Source organism: Procambarus clarkii, chromosome 30 (assembly GCF_040958095.1).
Source record: "Procambarus clarkii isolate CNS0578487 chromosome 30, FALCON_Pclarkii_2.0, whole genome shotgun sequence".
NCBI classification, from domain to species: Eukaryota; Metazoa; Arthropoda; class Malacostraca; order Decapoda; family Cambaridae; genus Procambarus; species Procambarus clarkii.
In genome coordinates, this window is record NC_091179.1 from 20,285,860 (window position 1) to 20,307,292 (window position 21,433).

At 40.2% G+C, this 21,433-nt stretch overlaps 1 protein-coding gene across 12 annotated transcripts in view; it reads left to right on the plus strand.

Moving 5' to 3' along the window:
* LOC123765432 (orphan steroid hormone receptor 2) overlaps nt 1-19,021 on the plus strand; it is a 217,852-nt gene extending 198,831 nt beyond the window's left edge. For 8 of the 12 annotated variants that reach the window (XM_045753993.2, XM_045753998.2, XM_069334020.1 and 5 more), the window contains 7 exons: nt 4,180-4,428; nt 6,095-6,216; nt 7,564-7,784; nt 7,950-8,118; nt 8,473-8,581; nt 10,421-10,578; nt 11,377-19,021. In XM_045753993.2, the coding sequence (XP_045609949.1) occupies nt 4,180-4,428; nt 6,095-6,216; nt 7,564-7,784; nt 7,950-8,118; nt 8,473-8,581; nt 10,421-10,578; nt 11,377-11,469 (1,121 nt within the window). In that variant the 3' untranslated portion in view covers nt 11,470-19,021. The remainder of the gene's footprint in view (nt 1-4,179; nt 4,429-6,094; nt 6,217-7,563; nt 7,785-7,949; nt 8,119-8,472; nt 8,582-10,420; nt 10,579-11,376) is intronic. The other 4 variants (XM_069334025.1, XM_045753996.2, XM_069334022.1 and 1 more) reach the window with 2 other exon arrangements.
* Nucleotides 19,022-21,433: the final 2,412 nt, after the last annotated feature.

Genomic DNA, 21,433 nt, shown 5'->3' on the forward strand with positions numbered 1-21,433 from the left:
AGGCCTCTGGTGTCAGGTTTGGGGTTGGCTCCTCCTGCGGACCCTCCCTCGTCTGGTCGGCGCGGTGTTCGCGCTGTGCGGGGTTCTGGGTCTCGTAGGGGTCGCCGGCCCTTTCGCGGTTTGCCCCTTTGACGGGGCGATGGGGGGGCGGCTTGCGCTGTTCGCCCGCGCCTGGTCCCACGATTCGTGGGCCTTTCGGGTCGTGTCTCGCGGCCTGCGGTGGCGTTGGGTGGCCCCTCCCCCCTTTGGGGGGTCGGGGCTGGCGGGGCAGGCTTCTTCCCCTGCGCTCTGTCGAGTCGTCTTGGAGTGGGTACGCTTGGGCGTCGTCGAAACGACGTCGTCCCTCAGATGGGTTTCCCGTCTGTTTCCGGTTCCGAAACGGGACTGCGCAGACCTGCGGTTCATTCTGGACTTGTCCCGTCTGAACCCCTGGGTTCATTGCCCCTCCTTTCGGATGACTACGCTGTCTCAGGTTCGGCTCCTCTTGGAGCCGGGTGCTTGGATGGTGTCCCTGGACCTCCGGGACGCTTATTGGCATGTCCCGATTCATCCGCGGTTCAGGGACTGGCTCGGTTTTGTAGTGGGGCGTCTGAGTTACCGCTTTCGTTGTCTCCCGTTCGGGTTGAACCTGGCACCTCGCGTGTTCACACACCTTACACGGGTTGTGGTGGCTCGTTTGCGTCTCCTAGGTGTTCGGGTGTTGGCCTACCTCGACGACTGGCTGGTTTGGGCTCCCAGCCAGTCAGCTTGCTTGCTAGCCAGGGATTTGGTTCTTTCCCAGCTCGCCGGGTTCGGGTTCTTGGTGAACTGGAGGAAGTCCCATCTGGTTCCCTCTCAGGTTCGGACTTGGCTGGGTCTCGTGTGGGACTCTCGGACCGCCTCCTTGTCTCTCCCTCCGGAGTCTCTCCTGCGGCTGCGGTCCCGCCTTCGTCTGTTTCTGGAGGGCCCTCGGGTCACCCGGCGGTTGCTCGAGGGGCTGTGCGGGAGCCTGAACTTCGCGATGGTGGTCTACCCGCCGGGTCGGGTATGGCTTCGACGGCTGTTCTGGTTCCTTCGGGGTTCCCCCTTCCGCCTCTCTCGCGATCGCAGAGTTCGACCCCCGGGGGACTTGCGTCGGTTGCTGCGTCACCGGCTTCCTCTTCGGGTTTTTCGGGGTTCAGTGCCTTGGCGCCTACCCGAGCCCTCGCTCGATGTGTACACGGATGCGTCGTCTCTCGGCTGGGGTTTTGTGACCAGTGCTCACCAGGCCGGCCAGGGGCGTTGGGATCCGTCCTTCCGTCGAGCTCACAGTACGGTGCGGGAGTTCGCGGCAGTGTGGTTTGCTCTGGGGAGGATTCGGGTGGCCCGCGGATCGACGATTCGGCTCCATTCGGACTGCTCTCCGGTGGTTCATTGCCTGAACCGCGGGGGTTCGATGCGGTCCTTGTCTCTTTGGGGTTGGTCGCTTCGGGTGACTCGTCTGCTGAGTTCTCGGGGTTTGGCTCTCCTGGCGGTTCACGTACGGGGCGTGTCCAACGTCTTGGCCGACGCCCTGTCTCGCTTCGTTCCCCTCTCCACGGAGTGGACGGTCGACGACGAGTCCTTCCGTTGGCTTTGCCAGACGTTCGGGCGCCCCGAGGTGGACCTCTTCGCGTCGGCGTGGTCGCGGCGTCTTCCCGTTTATGCGGCGCCCTTCCCCGATTGCGAGGCCGTCGGGGTCGATGCCTTTCGGCTCGACTGGTCGAGGTGGGGGTTCCTGTACCTCTTTCCCCCAGTTCGGCTGTTGCTCCAGGTCCTGACTCGCTTAGAGACTTACCAGGGGAGAGTTGTCCTTCTGGCCCCTTGGTGGCCGGCCCAGCCTTGGTTTCAGGCGCTGGTTGCTCGGTGTCCGAACCCGAGGGTTTTCCCGCGGCTCCGCCTCTTTCAGCAGATCGGGCCGGTACGTCACGTAGCTGGTTCGATCTTCTCCTCGAGTCTTCGCGTATGGTTTTTTTGACTCGAGTCTATCATCATCTCTATGGTGATCAGGTGGCCTCCTTGTTGGTGTCCCACCTGAGGGCTTCTTCTCGGCGGCAGTATGAAGTTTCCTGGCGGTCCTTCCGTTTCTTTTTGCGTCTTCGTCGTGTTAGCTCCTTGTCTGTTCGGGTGGTCTTGTCCTTCCTCTCGTGGTTGTTTCAGGACCGTCATCTTATGCCTAACACTGTCGCTTCGTATCGTGCGGCGCTGGCGGAGCCGCTTCAGCTTGCTTTCGGTATCGATGTTACGTCTGCGCCGTTTCGCAAGCTGTCTCGTGCATTGTTTCACCTCCGGCCTGCTCATGCGTCGCCTGAGCCGTCCTGGTCTTTGGACAGAGTGCTCGCTTTCCTTTCATCTCCTCGTTTCGTTGTGGCCCCTTCGGTCCAGGATTGTTTTTCCAAGGCACTTTTCTTGTTGGCTTTGGCCTCTGGGGGTCGGGTAGGGGAGCTTCATGCTCTCCTCCGGCGCAGGGGTTTCTGCTCTTTTGGTCGTGGTGATAGTTTTGTTCGTTTGCAGCCGTCTCCTTCTTTTCTGGCGAAGAATGAGACTGCTGCGTTCCGGAGGGGTCCATGGGTGGTTGATGCTTGGTTGGTCAGGCCGGGGGTGCATCATGTTTTGTGTCCGGTTGCGGCGCTACGCCGTTATTTGCGCGCCACAGCTTCTGTGTCCGGGGACGCGCTGTGGGTTGATCCGGTTTCCCTTCTTCCCTGTTCGCGGGTTCGGGTCTCTCAGGTCGTCCGCAGGGTTATTAGGTCTAGCCAGCCTGCGGTCTATCCCCGTGCCCATGACGTTCGTAAGTTCGCGGCTCTTGCTGCCGTCTTTGGGAATATGTCTTGGTCTGATATTCGGGCGCGGGGATTTTGGCGGTCGAACAGGGTCCTGGCTGCTCGGTACCTTGTGAATGTCCCTGGCCCTCGTCGGGCCTGTGTTGCTTTGGGTCGGCGGTTGCAGCCAGTTGTCTCGGCTTCGAGTTGAGGGGTGAGCGACGACCGCCTCCCGGGTAAGTCCCTCTTTTTCTGTCTGTGGGTAGTTAGCTCCGGGGAGCCGACGGGGCTCCCCCCAGAAAACCAGCGTTGAATGTAATGAAACGCCATTTTCTGGGTGAGTCCCGGAGGCTCCCCGGCATCCCTCCCTCCCTCCGGTCGGCGGTTTTTCGCGTTTTTGACATCCAGCCTCAAGAACTGAGGTGTGGGTAGCCGGCGCGGGGGGTCTGGGGCTCCCCCTTCCCCCTCCCGGGGAGGGGGGAGCTGCGCAGACAGCGGCGCGGCAGTGTGTGACGTCACACTAATTTGCTTGTTTTCGGTTGGGGAGTTCTATCCACTAGTTCGGTATTAGGTAGCAATTTTAACCAGAATAGGGGTTTGTTTTGGGGCGCTTACCTTTCTGGGTGCCTGTTCCGGTCGATGGCAGACATAGAATGCTTCCAACTACACGGGGGCTTCTATAGGCCATTGCTCCCCTTGCCTCTCTGAGGGGGCCCGGTTCTGGCCGTGGTCCCCGGTAGGCCTAAGAACTCCATACACATGACTGATGCCAAAGTCTGACATTAGCATATCAGCCTGGGATAGCTCCGGGGAGCCTCCGGGACTCACCCAGAAAATGGCGTTTCATTACATTCAACGCTGGTTTTTTATATTTATCTTGTTCTTAATTAATGCACAGTACAAGTATTTATTTTAAAGTTCAGTTATTCATAAAATAAATTAAAGTACTAATTAAATTAAAATACATCTATCATAACAATGATAACTATTTTTTATTTACAAAGAATTTCCAGTGTTTGTATGATGTGATTGAATATTCATTGTTGAATAATTAAGATTAGTTATATAGTGTATCACAATGGCAAAATAAGGTTCCTTTGGTGAGCACAGTACAGTAACTTTGTGCTTAAGAGTACCTGTATCACCTGCCACATCACCATACGTAGAGTAATACATTAAACCTTGGTTTTCCATTTTAATATTGTTGAAATTAATGTACATATTACTAATGCCTCGTTTTTTTAATGGCCATAGAATAGTGGTAATTCTTTTACATATAATAAAAAGAAATTAACTCCTTTCATAAGAAATAAGTTTTTAATATTAAGTGTCTATAAGTTTAAATGAATTAATTATATGTTCCTGTCTGAGAGTTAACCATGCATATTTTCTTGTCCCACCTCTGCGGCTACTCAAACAGCAGTCCAGTCAGAGAGAAAGCCAAATAGCTACTTAAGTACAGGGGATCGGCAAGATAAGGAAGGCAGTCCGCCTCTGTCGATGAATCCTTTAGTGGGGTTTGAGTCGCCCTCTCCCACAATGACTTCCAGCAAGACTCCGGTCGTGGGAAAAGATATTCCCTCACAACCTCCGACGAGCTTGGCGGAACTTCATCTTCAAATGGCAAAGGCCTTTGAGGGTGCGTTCAATATGGAACCCAAAGACACAGGTAGTTTATTATTAAGTTCACTACACTGTGGTCCCAAGATCTGCCCGAAATGCTATGCGTGTTAGTGGCTTTACAAGAATGTAAAAACATCAATGTTATGTACTCTCATAAACCCAATGTACCTTCTTTTATATATATATAAATAAATAAATAAATAAATAAATGATATAGGCAAAATATATATTGTTTTAATGTTGTAATTTTAATCCATATTAATCGTTTTGGTGGTAAGAATAAATCACATTTGTTTGTAGTTTTCATGCCCACAATTTTCATTAGTTCTATAATTTTACATTAGTAATATAGTATCTGTATCAGGGACACGGCAATCACTTCTTATATAGGATTTTAGAAAATTTAAATTTCTCATCTAAAAATACAACAGTTGATGTAGGGTATTCGAACTTCTCCAAGTCTTATTCCATAAGCTTCTGGAATACATTTTATCAATATACAGTAATCTATTCTATCAATTTATAAGTGTAGTTATTATGTTGAATTAAAATTTTGTTGTAATATACCTATTATTACATTTATTGTTATGTTAAGGACCTGCCTGAAATGCTAAGCATGTTAGTGGCTTTGCAAGAATGCCAGAACATACGAGAGGAGTGACAGGAAGGCTTCTAACATTGATGAAAAATTTTCTGACATAAAATGAGAGCAGTAATCAGAGGCAATGTATCGGACTGGAGAAATGTAACAAGTGAAGTCCCACATGGTTCAGTTCATACACTGGTAATGTTCATTGTCTACAAAAAACAACCTACCAGAAGGAATACAGAATTATACGAACATGTTTGCTGATGCTAAGATACCAGGGGAAGATAAAAAAGACGATTGTCATGCCCTTCAAGATGATCTGGACAAAAAGTGTACGAAATGCAAATGGAATTTAATGTGAATAAATGCCATGTTATGGAATGTGGAATAGGAGAAAATGGACCACGTGTAACCTATAAATTATGTGAAAAAGCTCTACCTAAATTTGATAAAGAAAGAGATCTAGGGGTGGTTCTAGTAGAAAACTGTCACCTGAGAATCACATAAAAAACATTGTGTGAGGAGCATATTCTACACTTTCCAATTTCAGCATTGCTTTTAAATATATGGATGGTGAAATACTAAAGAAATTGTCCACAACCTTTATGAGACCAATGTTGGAATATGCAGCGGTTGTATGGTGCCCATATCATAAGAAGCACTTCAGTAAACTGGAAAAGGTGCAAAGACGTGCAAATAAATGGCTCCTGGAACTGAAAGGCAAGAGCTACGAGGTGAGGTTAGAGGCATTCAATATGCCAAAACTAGAAGATAGAAGAAAAAGAGACGATATGATCACTACCTACAAAATAGTAATATAATTCAACAAAATTGATAGGGAAGAATTCCTGAGACTTCAAGAACAAGAGGTCATAGATTTAGGCTACCAGTGACTAAATTTATACTGATAACAGATTTAAGTTAACTAAACAAAGCTGCCAAATAAATATAAGAAAATTCACCTTTGCATATAGGGTGTTAGACGGTTGGAACAAGTTAAGTGAGAAGGTGGTGGGGTCAAAACCATCAGTTCTGTAGTTAATTTCTACATATAAATTTACAAATAAAAATTGTAAATAATAATTTACAAAATTACAAACACTGATCAAAGCTTGAATTTCAGAATGGACCGAGTCTAGCAATGGTGATGGTCAACGGGACGACGACTCCCCCGCCACTAATGGCGATGGAGACAGACATACAAATGATAAACACGTAAAACGGGCATTGGAAAATTTATCAAAAGTAAGTCATTACAAAAACTTATTTACCCAATACCACAAACAGGTGTTTTTTTTTATAAGTGATTTTCTTTTAAGTTATGAGCAATTAACATTTTTCTCATGTAGTAGCTTTATTTTTTTTGGTTTTGCTCATTGTAAATTTCACTTGAGCATATATGATACTGGCCCATGGGGCATTGTGTTACAGTATTTGGAGAACTTGCAGGAATAGTAATGTTATAATATATCCTGTGCATTTGACCAATAAGTGTAAAAACACTTGGGGTATAATGGGCAGAGTTTCTTTCACCCTATGGCCCTGTTACCTAGCAATAAATGGGTACCTGGGTGTTAGTCAGCTGTCACGGGCTGCTTCCTGGGGGTGGAGGCCTGGTCTAGGACCGAGCCGCGGGGACACTAAAGCCCCAAAATCATCTCAAGATAACCTCAAAATATATCTGTGTGTCATCATGGCAAGGTTGCCAGATACCCAGTTTTGAATATACAATATGGCTAAGAATGTTTAACAGCCTAACCTAACTTTATCTAATGCTGTGCATTAGTTCCAATTTTTGTTTTATGGTATTAGTAAATGTAGCATTTGGTACTAAGATTGCCACTGGTAATATATATATATATATATATATATATATATATATATATATATATATATATATATATATATATATACTACAGTTGTGGTTAGAGCATTAGTTGCAATAATTATCTTCATCTATAATGATTTGATGATAATACAAAAAACCAATTAGTTCACTTATCTCTGGGGATGAATTTCGTATGCAAATATGATGCTGTAGTATATAAATAAAAAGATTATAAACTTACAACCTTTTTGAAAGATTGTGGAGGAGAAAGGAAAGGTGAGAAAAATAAATACATGAGAGAGAAGAGTGAATACAGTACATGAGAGAGAGTGAGAAGAAAAAGAGAATACTTAGAGAGGCGAGCAATAGAATAGGAAAGAGAATACACGAATGAGAAACTACACAAGAGAGAAAAAGAAAGAATGCTCAAGACAAGACAAAAGGAGACACTATGTCAATTACTGGATGAGTTATGGAGAAATGGAAATTTTTGTGGAGATGCAGCATTTTGAATAAATGTAATATGTTTTTGTATATATTAACATGAGGTTCTGTGACTAAAGGGATATATGATAATACCGAGCTTAATAAGCAGTGGGAGTGTGCCTGGCAAAATGTGTGCGTAGAGGTTAATGAAGCATGATGTCTGGAACAAATGTAATGTAAAATAAAGTACAATACAACAGCAGTTTTTTTTTTTACATTTACTGTAAATATAAGATTATAAAACTTTATGCCCAGTATTAATTGTTATTATTTCACAGTTAAATGGTTCAGAAAATGGTGACTGTGATGACAATGAAAGCAACAGTACATACGAACTTGATGGTCCATTACTGGCAGACAGCTTGGTACCATTTAACTTAACTGCCCCGTCCCCTATGCCTGCCTACCTCAATGTTCATTACATCTGTGAGTCAGCATCTAGATTGCTGTTCCTATCTGTCCACTGGGCTCGCAATATCCCCACCTTCCAGTGCCTCAGGTGAGAATGTCATCAATATTCATATACACTTTGAAAAAGTTACTAAAAAATTTTGCAGTGAAAAACTTGCTCAGCAATTTTATGATGAAAAAGTTACCCAACAATTTTGATTACATATATATATCACAATTGAAAATTCAATATATATACTGCATTCTCCCTCAGCCAAGAGACACAAGTGACACTGGTTCGGGGTTGTTGGTCAGAATTGTTCACTCTGGGTATGGCTCAGTGTAATCGAATCATGTCCCTCAACACTATTCTCACCGCCATAGTGTCCCACCTCACACAAGCCGCTGCTGGTGAAAAGCTCACGCCATCCCGGTTCAAACAGGTGTGTACTACCCCTATTTTGTGACGTCTTAGTGACTACTGTATATGTGCAGTATTTTTATAGAATTCAGAAAGTATCATATTTTTGTTTTTAGGTATAATAATTTGTCATTCATAATTAAAATGAAATCTAATATTCTGTAATTAGAAATATGATTGAAATTACTGTACTGTAAAAGTATATTTGTTTGAATTAATTTTTCTATAAATGAATTGCCATGTTTCTCAAGTATACAGGTAAGAGTTTCATGGTTTGTTTATTGTATATGCATTTTATTACTGGGTTTTTGTATAGACTACTGAGCATGTTCAGAAAAACATGGTGAAGCTGACCTTTTTATTGGTACATTTTCAGGTTTCTGAGCACATAAGTCGCCTCCAGGACTTTGTGACGGCAATGTCTAAACTTCAACCCGATGAACACGAATATGCTTACTTAAAAACTATAGTGCTCTTCCAATATGGTAAGAAAAAGGAAGCTTGCTAATTAGTTGGATAGCTGAGTTTTTGTCAAAAGCAAATTTGCATTTATCATAATTGTATTGTATTTATTTATTTGTATTCATGTATTTAAGTAAATAATGTCAGATTATGATTTAAGTAAGATAGCAAAGTGCTCTAGTAGAGTACAATTGATTTCTACTCAAACGGATACATTTGTATCAAACACATACTGCAGCAAAGTACCATCAAATGTTTTCTATTTTTTCCCTATTTTATGTGAAAACACTACTGTATTATGTTTTCATTAGTGCAGATGATAAACCCTTACAGTGTGGCGCAAAACAAAACATTGGTGGGTCTCCTGTTCCAAGGATTTTGTTTATAGTTCTTATAGAATTGTAGAGCATAACATTGTGAGTGAAGTATCTGCAGTTTTAAAGTCAATTTATAGATTCCTTCATCAAAATAAAAGTATACGTATTTCCTGGTAACTGCCTGTACACAGCATGTGTAAGAAAGAGATGAGGCTCAATGTAAAGAAATATTATCTTTCCTTTGCACTTAGTACGCACAGTGTACCAATACAATAATTATTCTGGCATCAAATAAAACCGTAAAGATGCAAAGTGGCACTGAAACAGATCAAGGTTGTTCATGGCACTGACAGTATAATAAATTTTAAAAGATTCTGATTATTAATAGTAGTGTAAGGATCACTTGATTTACCAGAATGAGGACTTGACTCAGTGCAACCTTTTTTTTAGCAGCCTTATCAAAATAGATTAAGTGTTACTTATATGGAAAACTTAAGTAACATAAAAAGGTAAAACATAAAAAAGGAAAGGCATTAGTAGGAAAATAGGAAAAAAAGGCATATTAAGGAAAATAGGAAAGAGGAAAAAAATTGGAAAAAAGAAAGGCTTGTGATAATCATCGGGGTATTTCACTCCTGTCTGTTACTGGGAAGATCCTGGCTCGTATCCTGTTCAGTCGTCGCCTTCAACATCTGAGCGGGCTTTCCTCCCAGAAAGCCAATGCAGCCTTTGCACGGAACTGTCGATATGGAAGACGGTCGGCCGAGCGGACCGCACGCTGGATTTGAGATCCTGTGGTCTTGGGTTCGATGCCCCTGTTACCTAGCAGTAAAATAGGTACCTGGGTGTTAGTCAGCTGTCACGGGCTGCTTCCTGGGGGTGGAGGCCTGGTCGAGGACCGGGCCGCGGGGACACTAAAGCCCCGAAATCATCTCAAGATAACCTCAAGAAGATGATATTTTAATATTATTGAATATTAAGACATTATTGAATCTTCATCTTCTTTCGACATTTGAAAGAAATATTATTGAATCGTTATTTATTAAAAGGAGTGAATTAGATAACATTAGTGTAAGTTTATTATTATATAAATTAGATATTTTATAATTGGTAAGATTTGTGATAGGTATAAAATTATATAAGGAATAAGTGTATGTGTAGTACACTCTAAAAATGAAGTAATGAGTGTATGTGTAGTACACTCCAAAAATGAGGGAATACCCAGTTAATAGACACATAATCATCCTGCCTTTATGTCACCCTTATTAAAATACAGCTGGAAAAGATCATCAGGGCAAATTGAGGGACCTATGACAAGCCGCCGGCTTCCTGTCCTTGTCGAGGCCACTAGGGTTAGTGGCCCTCAGGTAAATCGTGTAAAATCCAGTATATATGTATGTATGTATGTATGTATATGTATGTATATGTATGTATATGTATGTATGTATATAATGACATACAAAATAACATCTGAAGTTCAGTACAGTGTGGATGAATTAAGGTAGGAACAGGATTATATTTTTACATATCTTGATCTATTCACAGAAAACGTTCAAGGAGGAAAGCGAAACCAGATAGAACGGCTACAAGAGCGAGCGGCTCAGGAGTTACGGCATCATGTTGATGATTCTTATCCAGACACACCTGAAAGATTCTCCAGACTCCTCCTTAAATTGCCAACACTTAAAGCGCTTCAACCGCAGGTAAAAACTAAATTTTATTTTCATTACGCTGTCACAAAGAGAAGTTAAGTACTGGATTTACTCTTGATCTCAGATAAATTCTTCTGTATTCAACAGTACAGTATTATTTAAAGCTAGTGCAGAAATTTTCAATTTTTAATGATTTAGATGCAAAACTTTCTACACAAAGAAACAAATAAAACAAATAATGTGAGAAATGTTTGGAAATACAAATGTTTGTTTTTAATGAACACGGAAAAGCAGCAGTTGAGAGCATGAAATGATGGACGCAAATGCAGCATAATATTGGATGTAACAGAAAAAGGGTCTGGTACCAATCATTCTCTTCACGTGAGGTTTAACTGTACAGTATATGCTGTCTGGGGCTTCTCATTAATGATACTGTGTAAGAACTAGGTATAGTTTGGAATTCATTGGTCATATTAATATAGTTTTTGGTCTCATTTAAGTTATTAAATATTTTCTGCAGAGATATTTATAGTTTTTATTATTATTGGCCGATTCATGTTAAATCGTACTCAAGAGTAATTAATGTTCTATTTCCAGAGGGGGGGCTAAGGCTCCTGTTTTTTAATTATTATTCTACTAAAGTTCTACTACCAGTATTATTCTACTAAAGTTGTAAAAAAAATTATTATATGTAAAGCTGCAGATTGTTTTCATTTTGAGTTTTATAAAATTGTACAGTATAGTACATACAGTACTTTTTATAACAAAAATTCTCTAATGAAAATAATTGACTATTATACATCTTGTCTTTTTCCATAGTAAAATGTAATATAATTTTCTCTTTCACAGGTTATGGAGGAGTTGTTTTTTGCAGGTTTAATAGGGAATGTGCAAATAGACTCTGTAATTCCATATATAATGAAGATGGAGATGGCTGAATAGTTGAACCAAGTGTTGATGGCACAGAATTGTTGGCCAAAGAAAAATTACTGAACGTTGGTGAGTAAATTAATCTCCAGAAAGAGACAGTGCCGTATGTGTGTGTGGTCATCTTCCTGAATTTCCCAGAAACAAAAAGACATTTTCCAAAGTTGTGGTGTGAGGACCTCGGGTGTTGCACTTGTTCAAATACAAAAAAATACATGGTAATGGCCAGGATAGTGATAGGCTGAGGATACACACATTCAGAAAGAAACCAGTGACTTTGTGCTGTGGATTTGTACTTGATGGGCTTTTCGTAACAAAGAGGTCGAGCTTAGAAGGCATTTGTTCACATGTCTTAAAGATTTGTTGCGGTTACACTTGTGTCAACAGCTAAAGCTTTAAATTGTGCTGATTACTGTTTTCTGATCTCGATCTTTTTCATGTTCATCTCCAGTGGATCAGGGTACTTTCATAAGCATTATTTTAAGTATATTTGCAGTTGATGTACAGCATGTTTTTCAACACAAACAGCTCATTACTGTGTAATAAATTAAGGCTGTTGTTTATTATCAATACAGAAATGTGATTAAAGGCCAGTTTTTGCAATTGCTCTAGCGTTCATGGAAGACATTGATCAGAGAACAGATGGACAACTTTGTTACACAAGGCTGTGTATAAGTAAAGCTTATCACTGCATTTCAGAATGTAAACATAAGCTTTATTGAAACAGTACAAGGGTTACAGTTGTTGATCTCGCCACAGCTTACTGCTGAGCATGGAAACTCCGGGCTTCCATGAAATCTGGCATGACCAGCAATAGGCTGAATTAAAACAGGTGCAAAAAAGATGTTATCTTTATAGTGCATATACAAATTTTTGTAACACGGTCAACATTTGCTGGTCAAGTCATTAGTGTGAGATGATTGATGAAAATTGTAACCTAAACATGACTAAAGGCACAATTTCATAATTATATACAGCATGTCACCCATACATGAAGTTTAGAATACATTATCATCAATCAAATCACAGAATTAAAAGATAGGGTCCAGATAACACACTCAAGATTCTCCAAAGGAATGGTCTTAGCATATTTTTTATCTTTCCATACAGGCTAAAAATGAACTCTCTACTAATTAAAACACATGTAACATTTCCTAAAGTAATATAGACAAAGGGCATATAATATATTTCTTGGTTTCAATATATTCATTCTTGTATCCAAATCAAAGCAAGAGAGTTTGGAAATATTAAATATTTCAGATTTATCTGGCTAACAACAATATTTCTCCACAAAATAAAACTAGCAAAAATAAAATAATTCCACTTTCTTTGCATGGTTTGGATGCGAGTGAGAATGAAATGTGGCGAACGTTTGAATTAGTTTAAATCCAAAGTACAGTATGTGAAGAGATCATGTTCTTTGTTTATTTACAGTACAGTACACATGTTAATGCAACTGCAAGGTGTATCTTATTTCTCTTTCACTAATGTTTTGAAATATCATAAGGATTTATTATTTTATTGTAATATTCTGTATATAGGGTGGTGCTTTTAGTGAACATATTGTCATCTGATTATCATTTATCATAATTGTTTAGGATTTTTTAAATAGATGTTACAATAATATTGTCAGTATTATTTGTGAGTTATGTAACATTTTTTTAAAGTCTGTTCTCTTGTTTGAGGCAGTATACATTAAACAGATATTCAGCTGTGTTGTCACAGTTAACATCTTTCTGATTTTTCAGTTTGGTCTCTTCTTTTTCATGTTAATCAGACTTTGGGATTGAAAAATTGTGACTTTGTGAGCTATTACATTTGGGTGCTCCCTTAGGTAAGATCCATCCTAGTTCCAAAGAAGTGGATTATGTGAGTGATGGCAGGCGGACATCAGGGATCTTAACCTATCACAAGTTGAGTCAGATCATACTGGTGCTAGGAAGGCACTGGAGAAAACCTCAATCCAGACTACTGTGACCACAGGAGGTTCACTCTATAAAGAATAAAAACCTTTCCATGCCCTAATTGGCATTACGAGGATTACCAAGTAGAACGCTTGTAAACTGCTAGTTAGCCCACCTTGTGCTACTCTGACCACTACCAAATTGCAGTTTCTATGGCAACACTCGGTCTTGTGTCTTGATCCTTATCACATTCCTCCTTACTGGTCCCCATGATGATTGAGCTGACTTGAAGAAATCAGACTCGGTTAAGGGATTTTTTTCACTATGCTTATAGGTACTTGCTTCTTCAGTTTAATAACTTTTTAAATCCTTCTCGTTTGTGGTTTCCTCGTCTTGAGGTACTAACTTAGATGTGCTAAAAGGATCAAGCTAGGCTCCAAGCCTCTCCTTCTGAAAGTTTAGATTAATGCAATGACTCGTTTCACATGCTTTTATCATATTTACATTTAAAACTTTGAATTGGGTTAGCTTCAAAGACTTCTGCGTCTAACCTGTTCCATACATTGCTAGCTTTGACACTCAAAAAAGGTCTTCCTGACGTTCCTGTGACTCATTTGCGCCTCAAGTTTAAATCTGTGACCCCCTCGTTCTGCTGTTCCAAGCTTCGAACAATGCTACTTTGTCTACCTTATAAATTTCCCTTAGAATCTTAAATGTTGTTATCATATCCCCCCTATCTCTCCTTTGCTCAAGTGTGTTAAGGTCCAATTCCCTTAGACTTTCCTCATAGCTTAAGCTCTTCAACTCAGGAATGAGTCTTGTTGCATATCTCTGGACCAAGGTTTCCATGGTTCCTTGTTTCCAAACTAAGCATTTGTACCCACTTGGGTACTTTCTGTTGCTATGTCACCTGTTGTCTATGGGGTGTGGTTTGTTTGTTCCCAGGTCTTGCCCTGCCTGAGTTCTTCATGGCTGTATTTTTTTCCTGTCACAGACTACATTTGTCCTCCTTTTTCTTAGGGTTAGACAGAGTTTGAATAGGGGTTAGCCAATGACTCGTGCCTTTTTCTCCAGGCCTCTCCTTCGCCCATCATAGCTGGGTGAAGGAGAGTAGTCTGGTGGCCTGTTGCTGGTTACAGTCAGGTGTTTGCTGTGCACTGCTGATCACTATGGAACATTATTACACAAATGGGCAATCCTGATTTGTGCAGCAAGATGGGATGCCATATGTAATATTTTGATGATGGCCAACCTTTTTACCTCCTGCATTTCCTGGTGGGTTCATGGTTCTATAGTGTATGCAGTGTGCTGTGTGTGTGTGGTCTCAGAACAGTCATCTTGTTAGGTCACTCATAAAGCAGCTGCTAAGTTGTGGACTCCTTCACTAAAATATTGAAGTGCTGGAGGACTTGGTTTTCAGCTTCTGTGAAGCCTTTGTATGATTCCCTCGTTTTAGAGGCAGATTTAGCCTGTCTGGTTCAGACAACATTTGAGTTAAGACAGAATCAAAACGAGTTCTGCTCAAGCCTTTTTCAAGCCTTTTGATTGCTTATGTCTCGGCTAATAAGTGTTCAACTTCCCAATCCCTTCCCTTGTTGTGGTATTTAAGCAATTATGTATATTGCTCATTGTGTCTGCTACAGTAGTACTACTGTAGCAGTAGTACTACTAAAAGCAGCTACTGTTGTCTATTGTGTACCCTATACTCATACTGTAAACAGCAGTGCAAGAGAAATACAGAAACTACTCCCTTTAGTGGTTAAACCTCCAGCCACTGAAGGTATTACTCAGATCCAAGTGGATGTTATTTGACCTTTCTCTTACAATTTATCTGTACACCTTGTATTTAATTATAATGATGGCTAGTAACAATGCTGCTTGCACTGTAACTGCTTTCTATGACAATATAATATTCATGAGAGCTAAGTCATTTAGGTAATACATAATTTTCAACATAAATTGGATATTACAGGGTAAGTGTTGCTAATTAAAAATTTTGGCTGCACAGCTTATACTTTATGACATATATTTCTCTTTATTAGAATGCATTATTCCAGCTTGTATTCCATCTTGTGTTGGTGTTGAGGTTGCACCACTTCTCACAGCTGAACTTTACCTATGTGTTGTATCCTCTGTACTACATCCAGCTGAAAGTACTGAACTGATTACACTGATTTTATGCTCATCCCCAATATTGGATCACTGTTCAGTCTTCCTTGGCCTAGCAGAATCTCCTTCTTCAGCTATTGCCTTTAGAAGTTTTCCGAGTTTGGTTCCTTGGAGGTTTCTAACTCCAACTCTTGAGTTGTTTACCGACATTTCTGGCCTCTGACACGTTCACATCAACATTCAAGAAATAGCAATGGCTTACACCATGCTCAAGCACATTTTTCAAGAGTGTTCTGGCCATAGCGTCTCAGAATTCAGTCATAAGAGTAATCCACATTTGCAGGGTACCAAATGTGCCGGCAAACAAAATGGGAGGTGGACGGGATCTCCGTCCTGTGGATATGTGACATTTGTTGCATTCCTTATGTGAATCTATTTACATTTGTATGGAATCACAAGCTACCTGTTTGTAACTTTTCCTCATTTGTGGTGGTAGTTCTAGGTATCGATTGATTGGAACCAGTGGGATATGATTTATGTTGCCTCCAAATCAAATGTGTCATCATTGTGTTGCACTTGCATGGCTTTCCTCCGAATAATCTGCTCCAATTCTGGTAGGGCCTAGGTGTTATGCAGCCACGCTTCGAGGTTTACATCTAATTTTTACCTTGCGGTCTAGGGGGGGACTCCACTCTACAGCTCAGGCAAGTCTTTCCCAGTGTTTTTCTGCAATTATTTAACTTCTGTGTCATACTTTTCCTTGGGTGCATTTAAATAGAATCGCTAAGAAATTAGGCTTTTTGTGAATATGAAAAAGCTTCTTTCTTAGTAATACACTCAGATGCTTCTGTTTGTCCCTTTTGAGTCCCTGAGTCACCTGTACACATTTTTCCTTGGTAACAATCACAGTATGATGAAGCTTGAGGCAGGAGACCCGTTTTTGGCATAGCATCTGCCATCTGGTGGTGGTCATGGGTAGTGGCCAGAGGGACTAATTGGCAATTTATTAAAAAACCACTACTTTACACTCCTTGTGATGTAATGAAAGGCTTGGTATAAACATCAGAGGTCCGCGGTTGTTCAACGTCCTTCCAGCGACTATAAGAAATATTGCCGGAACAACCGTGGACATCTTCAAGAGAAAACTGGACTGTTTTCTGAGAGAAGTTCCGGATCAGCCGGGCTGTGGTGGGTATGTGGGCCTGCGGGCCGCTCCAAGCAACAGCCTGGTGGACCAAACTCTCACAAGTCGAGCCTGGCCTCAGGCCAGGCTTGGGGAGTAGAAGAACTCCCAGAACCCCATCAAGCAGTTATAAGCATTTATGGATGAGCTCTATGAGGTCATTCTGGGCTGCACTGAGCTTTTCTCCAGTGCCCCCCATAGCACCAGTATGATCTGACAGGAATGTTTGGCAATATTCCTCTTGCACCAGTGCAGAATCTCAACCTACCCTGGTGGAGATGATTTACTACTTTGGGGCCAGGATAAATCTTGCCTTAGCAAGCAGCTTGCTCAGAAAGGAAACTTTCATTCACTCAATGCCTGATTTTCTTTTTCTATGAAGCAGTCTTTTTTTTCCTTTTTTAATTTTGTTTTAAATTTTTACCCTGATAGTAATGACATGCTTCCTCTCAACACTACAGAATACAATATTAATTATTAATTTCTGTAATTTACTTTATTTCATGAATTTTTAATCAACAATGCATGAATGAAAATTTCTTTGTTTACTATACTGCAATTTTGTAAACAATTGGTGGATGACTTTTTTTTTTTTTTTGCAGCTTCTTTAGCTGCAGAACAAATACACAACTGCTCCTGATAATTACTCTAGTCTGGCCTCATCAGATATGTTTGGCATTATAATGTTGCTTTAGATTAATAATATCTTGATTTTTTTAATTTTTTTAGATTTGTCAAGTCAAACTGGTTGTAACTTAAAATGTTACCTAAGACTGATTTCATTTTAATAATATGTTATTTTAAGACAAGAATTGCAAAAGCAGTCTACTGTTGTTGTATATATTTGTTAATTGGAACGGCTGTTTCCAATGTTTTTTTCTACTCCAAAATTTGGTGTTCTCAAGAAGTCATTATGTGTACAAGTTACAGTAAAATAATGAATACCAGATTTTACACATTTACAAAGATAATTTGTTTAATTATTTGGAATAAAGAAAAAAAATCACTTGCCAGGGACAAAGCCTTGAATGATGTCAGGTTATAGGGCCCACAGCACACAACAAAAATTGATCGTGTTTGTCCTGCTGTTTCAGTTTTTAGATAATGTATTTTTTTATTTACTATTTAAGAAATATAACAACAATGTGCATTACCAGAAAATTTACACAACTACCTTTCTTACTTTTATAATTCTTGAGCTTTATCCCAGCTTGTGGTGGGTTAAGCTTGACACCAAGATTGTTAATTTACTAAAAGTTATTAAAATAACACAAAAGGCTGCATCATAACTGATCTTTATACCAGAATCACACATGAGTGAGATGGCAAAACCCTCGTTAATATGTTCAATTGAACACTTCACCGGTGAAATATTGCACACGTAGTGAGTAAATTCTACAACTCTGGCAGGAACAACAATTATTAGCTGAAAAAAATTGCATTTTTTGAGCTTGCATTCAGTAACTCACTGCTGCTGCTGATGTTGTGAATGATGTAATGACTATTTTTAGTAAGTGAAAAAAATTACTTAGCCAACAACAATTAATGGCCAAACTATGCAATAGGTTCAGTCATTATAATATAATCAAAAATAAATCTGTTCAATATCAAACTGTAGATATAAGTTTAATTTTATTACAAGAAATAGCAGTAATCAGTGGCAGTGAATAAACAGGAATTGAATGAATGCAGTGAAATGGTTATATGTAAAGAGTCGAGACAAAATATAACGTATGCTAAGAATTGTTGAGCCTGTCTCAAAATAACTATTTCTTTATTCAACAACACGGTGAGATATAATCCCGGCAATTAAAACATGCAAGGTTCTTCCGTTATATTGAGTGAATTATCAAAAGATAGACTTTCATAATGGAAATGCCTTAAGAAATACAAATCACATTTTTGTATATGAAGATTGATCATATTTTTGTATGAAATTTTGAAAAAAATATAAAAGTTTCTGCTGCTCATGTAGTGATACACAATGGAGCTTCTCAGTTGTGCATACATGTGCTGTGACAATGGAAGGTGAACCTTGGGAAGGAAATACGTAAGGTTCATGATCACTTGTCACACCACATAAAACATGTGAATTTGAGATGGATACAAAAAAGTATGGTAATCAGATACAAGAATGGTTATCAGATAAAATCTATATTTTATATAATTATAACAAACATATGCTTACAAAATGTTGTCCATTGTCTACATTTTTGTGTCTCTTTCAAATTCTAAATGTTTTTATCATTTTTTCCATGGGAAACACCCTTGTATATATCATTTAAGAACAACAATCATCAATCGTTTGTCTATTTCATTATTTCTCTATGATGTAATTATGTATTTCTTAACATAAATTTTAAAAGACAGAGTTTTCATATTTATTATCCCTTTTGAATTGCATAGCACATACACATGTGTAGTGTTGATGGCTACAGTGATGGATATGTGTAGTGAATGTTACATTGTGTAGATGGTTACAGTGATGAAGATGGTTAAAGTGATGATTACAATATAAAGAAAACACAGAAAAGCCATTCCAAATTGGGTTATTTTCTACATCTCAGCAACAAGATGTAGTAAACAAGTCAAAAGCACTGTGTGCCCACAAATGCACAAATACCTTAACAAGAGTACGTTGCAAATACAGCATTTAGTAGAACCTCGACAGAAGGGGATTACAATGTTATACGTATACAGTATTAAAAAATCAATGGACTGAAAAGAATTTGCAATTGGAAAGTGATTATCAAGCCCAGAAATGTGGATAAGCGGTATCCATATTTGGATGCAGTAGTACAGATGGGGGTTAACCAGGGATTTATACAACTGAATAATCATTTCTATTATATATATTATATATATTATATATATATATATATATATATATATGCGAACAAGCCTGAATGGTCCCCAGGACAATATGCAACTGAAGTTATATATATATATATATATATATATATATATATATATATATATATATATATATATATATATATATATATATATATATATATATTATGCAGAATAACCACATGTGAAAAATAGAGAATGCTTAACGTGTACATATATTATGTATACTAGTTTCAGGTCATCTTATGTATACTCCAGGTCGAACCAGGAATCTCAGGACTACGAATCCAAAGCGGTGTCCACTCAGCTGTCAGGTCCTAGTATAGCACACATATGAACTATATTAGGCCTTAGATATCGTGTATTGGGCCTAGGACAGTTAGGTTAGTTTAGTTTGTCATTGCAACATAAATAAAAAACATTTCCAATTTGTCCAAATTCAATAGTACAGATTTCTACTTTCTAATTGCATTATACGTCGGCATATGTACTATGGTCCTCATTGTTACTATAAGTACTGTACTAAAGGAATACAGTATATCTTAGAAGAAACGTACAAGACTTTTCAACAATCTCCCACTATACTTAAAGGACATAACTGCCCCATCTTCTGATGGTGTTCCAAAGAGAACATTATTAACACCTCCAAAGGATACCTGATCAACTGAATGTTGAGTCATACATCAGACTGCCAGCACCGGTGTCTAACAACCTCATTGATCTACCAGAAGGCCTGGGACATTTATTCCCTGAACCACCATAAGGTAGGTGGTAGCTGTGCAAGGTTGAGGGGATTGGGTGGGCACCTCACGGTCAGCATCCCTGGTTGTATACCGATTAGTGGATTGTGTTCAAGAGAAAACTTGTAGGATATGTTTTAATACTGTATGAAGGTCGATTTTGTACTGTACAGTATGTACTAAAAAATAAAATAATAAATAAAATGTGTATTCAGGTAAAAATAAAATACAAGATGAGTTACAAAGAGAATGTTGGATTTCTATATAGAGCTTGTACATACTATGTCTAAAGCCACTAATACACACAGCGTTTCGGGCAAGATGCGCGAAAAACGCTTAGAATAAAACTTAAAACTAATTAAGCTCACAGCATAAATTGAATTGAAAAAGGAAAAAAGAATGATAATAGTTACTGTACATGATGGACGAAACCGCAGAAATTTCAACAGAACAGCAGAATTAATTTTTTAACTAAAAAACCAGGAGACTACAATTATCTTAAAGTATAAAGTTAATGAAGTCGATCAATGATCAAAATACAGTATTTTAAAAATAGCAAGAGATAGGTTGACATTTAGGCGGTAAGGTAGATTATATGGAGCTTATTAGGCAGTTTTCTACTAAAAACTGGTTGAGAGAGGTACAGTCTTTGACATGATTGGGAAGGTCACTCCACACTCTGGGTCCCTTGATTGGTAGAGCATTTCTAGTTTGGTTAAGGTGCACGGGGTGGCACTAACTGCCAGAGGGTGGCACTAACTGCCAGGGGGTGGCACTAACTGCCAGAGGGGTGGCACTAACTGCCAGGGGGTGGCACTAACTGCCAGGGGGTGGCACTAACGGCCAGGGGTGGCACTAACTGCCAGGGGGTGGCACTGCCTGGCAGGGGGTGGCACTAACTGCCAGGGGGTGGCACTAACTGTCAGGGGGTGGCACTAACTGCCAGGAGGTGGCACTAACTGCCAGGGGGTGGCACTGCCTGGTAGGGGGTGGCAATAACTGCCAGGGGGTAGCACTAACTGCCAGAGGGGTGGCACTAACTGCCAGAGGGGTGGCACTAACTGCCAGGGGGTGGCACTAACTGGCAGGGGGTGGCACTGCCTGGCAGGGGGTGGCACTAACTGGCAGGGGGATGGCACTAACTGGCAGGGGTGGCACTAACTGACAGGGGGTGGCTCTAACTGGCAGGG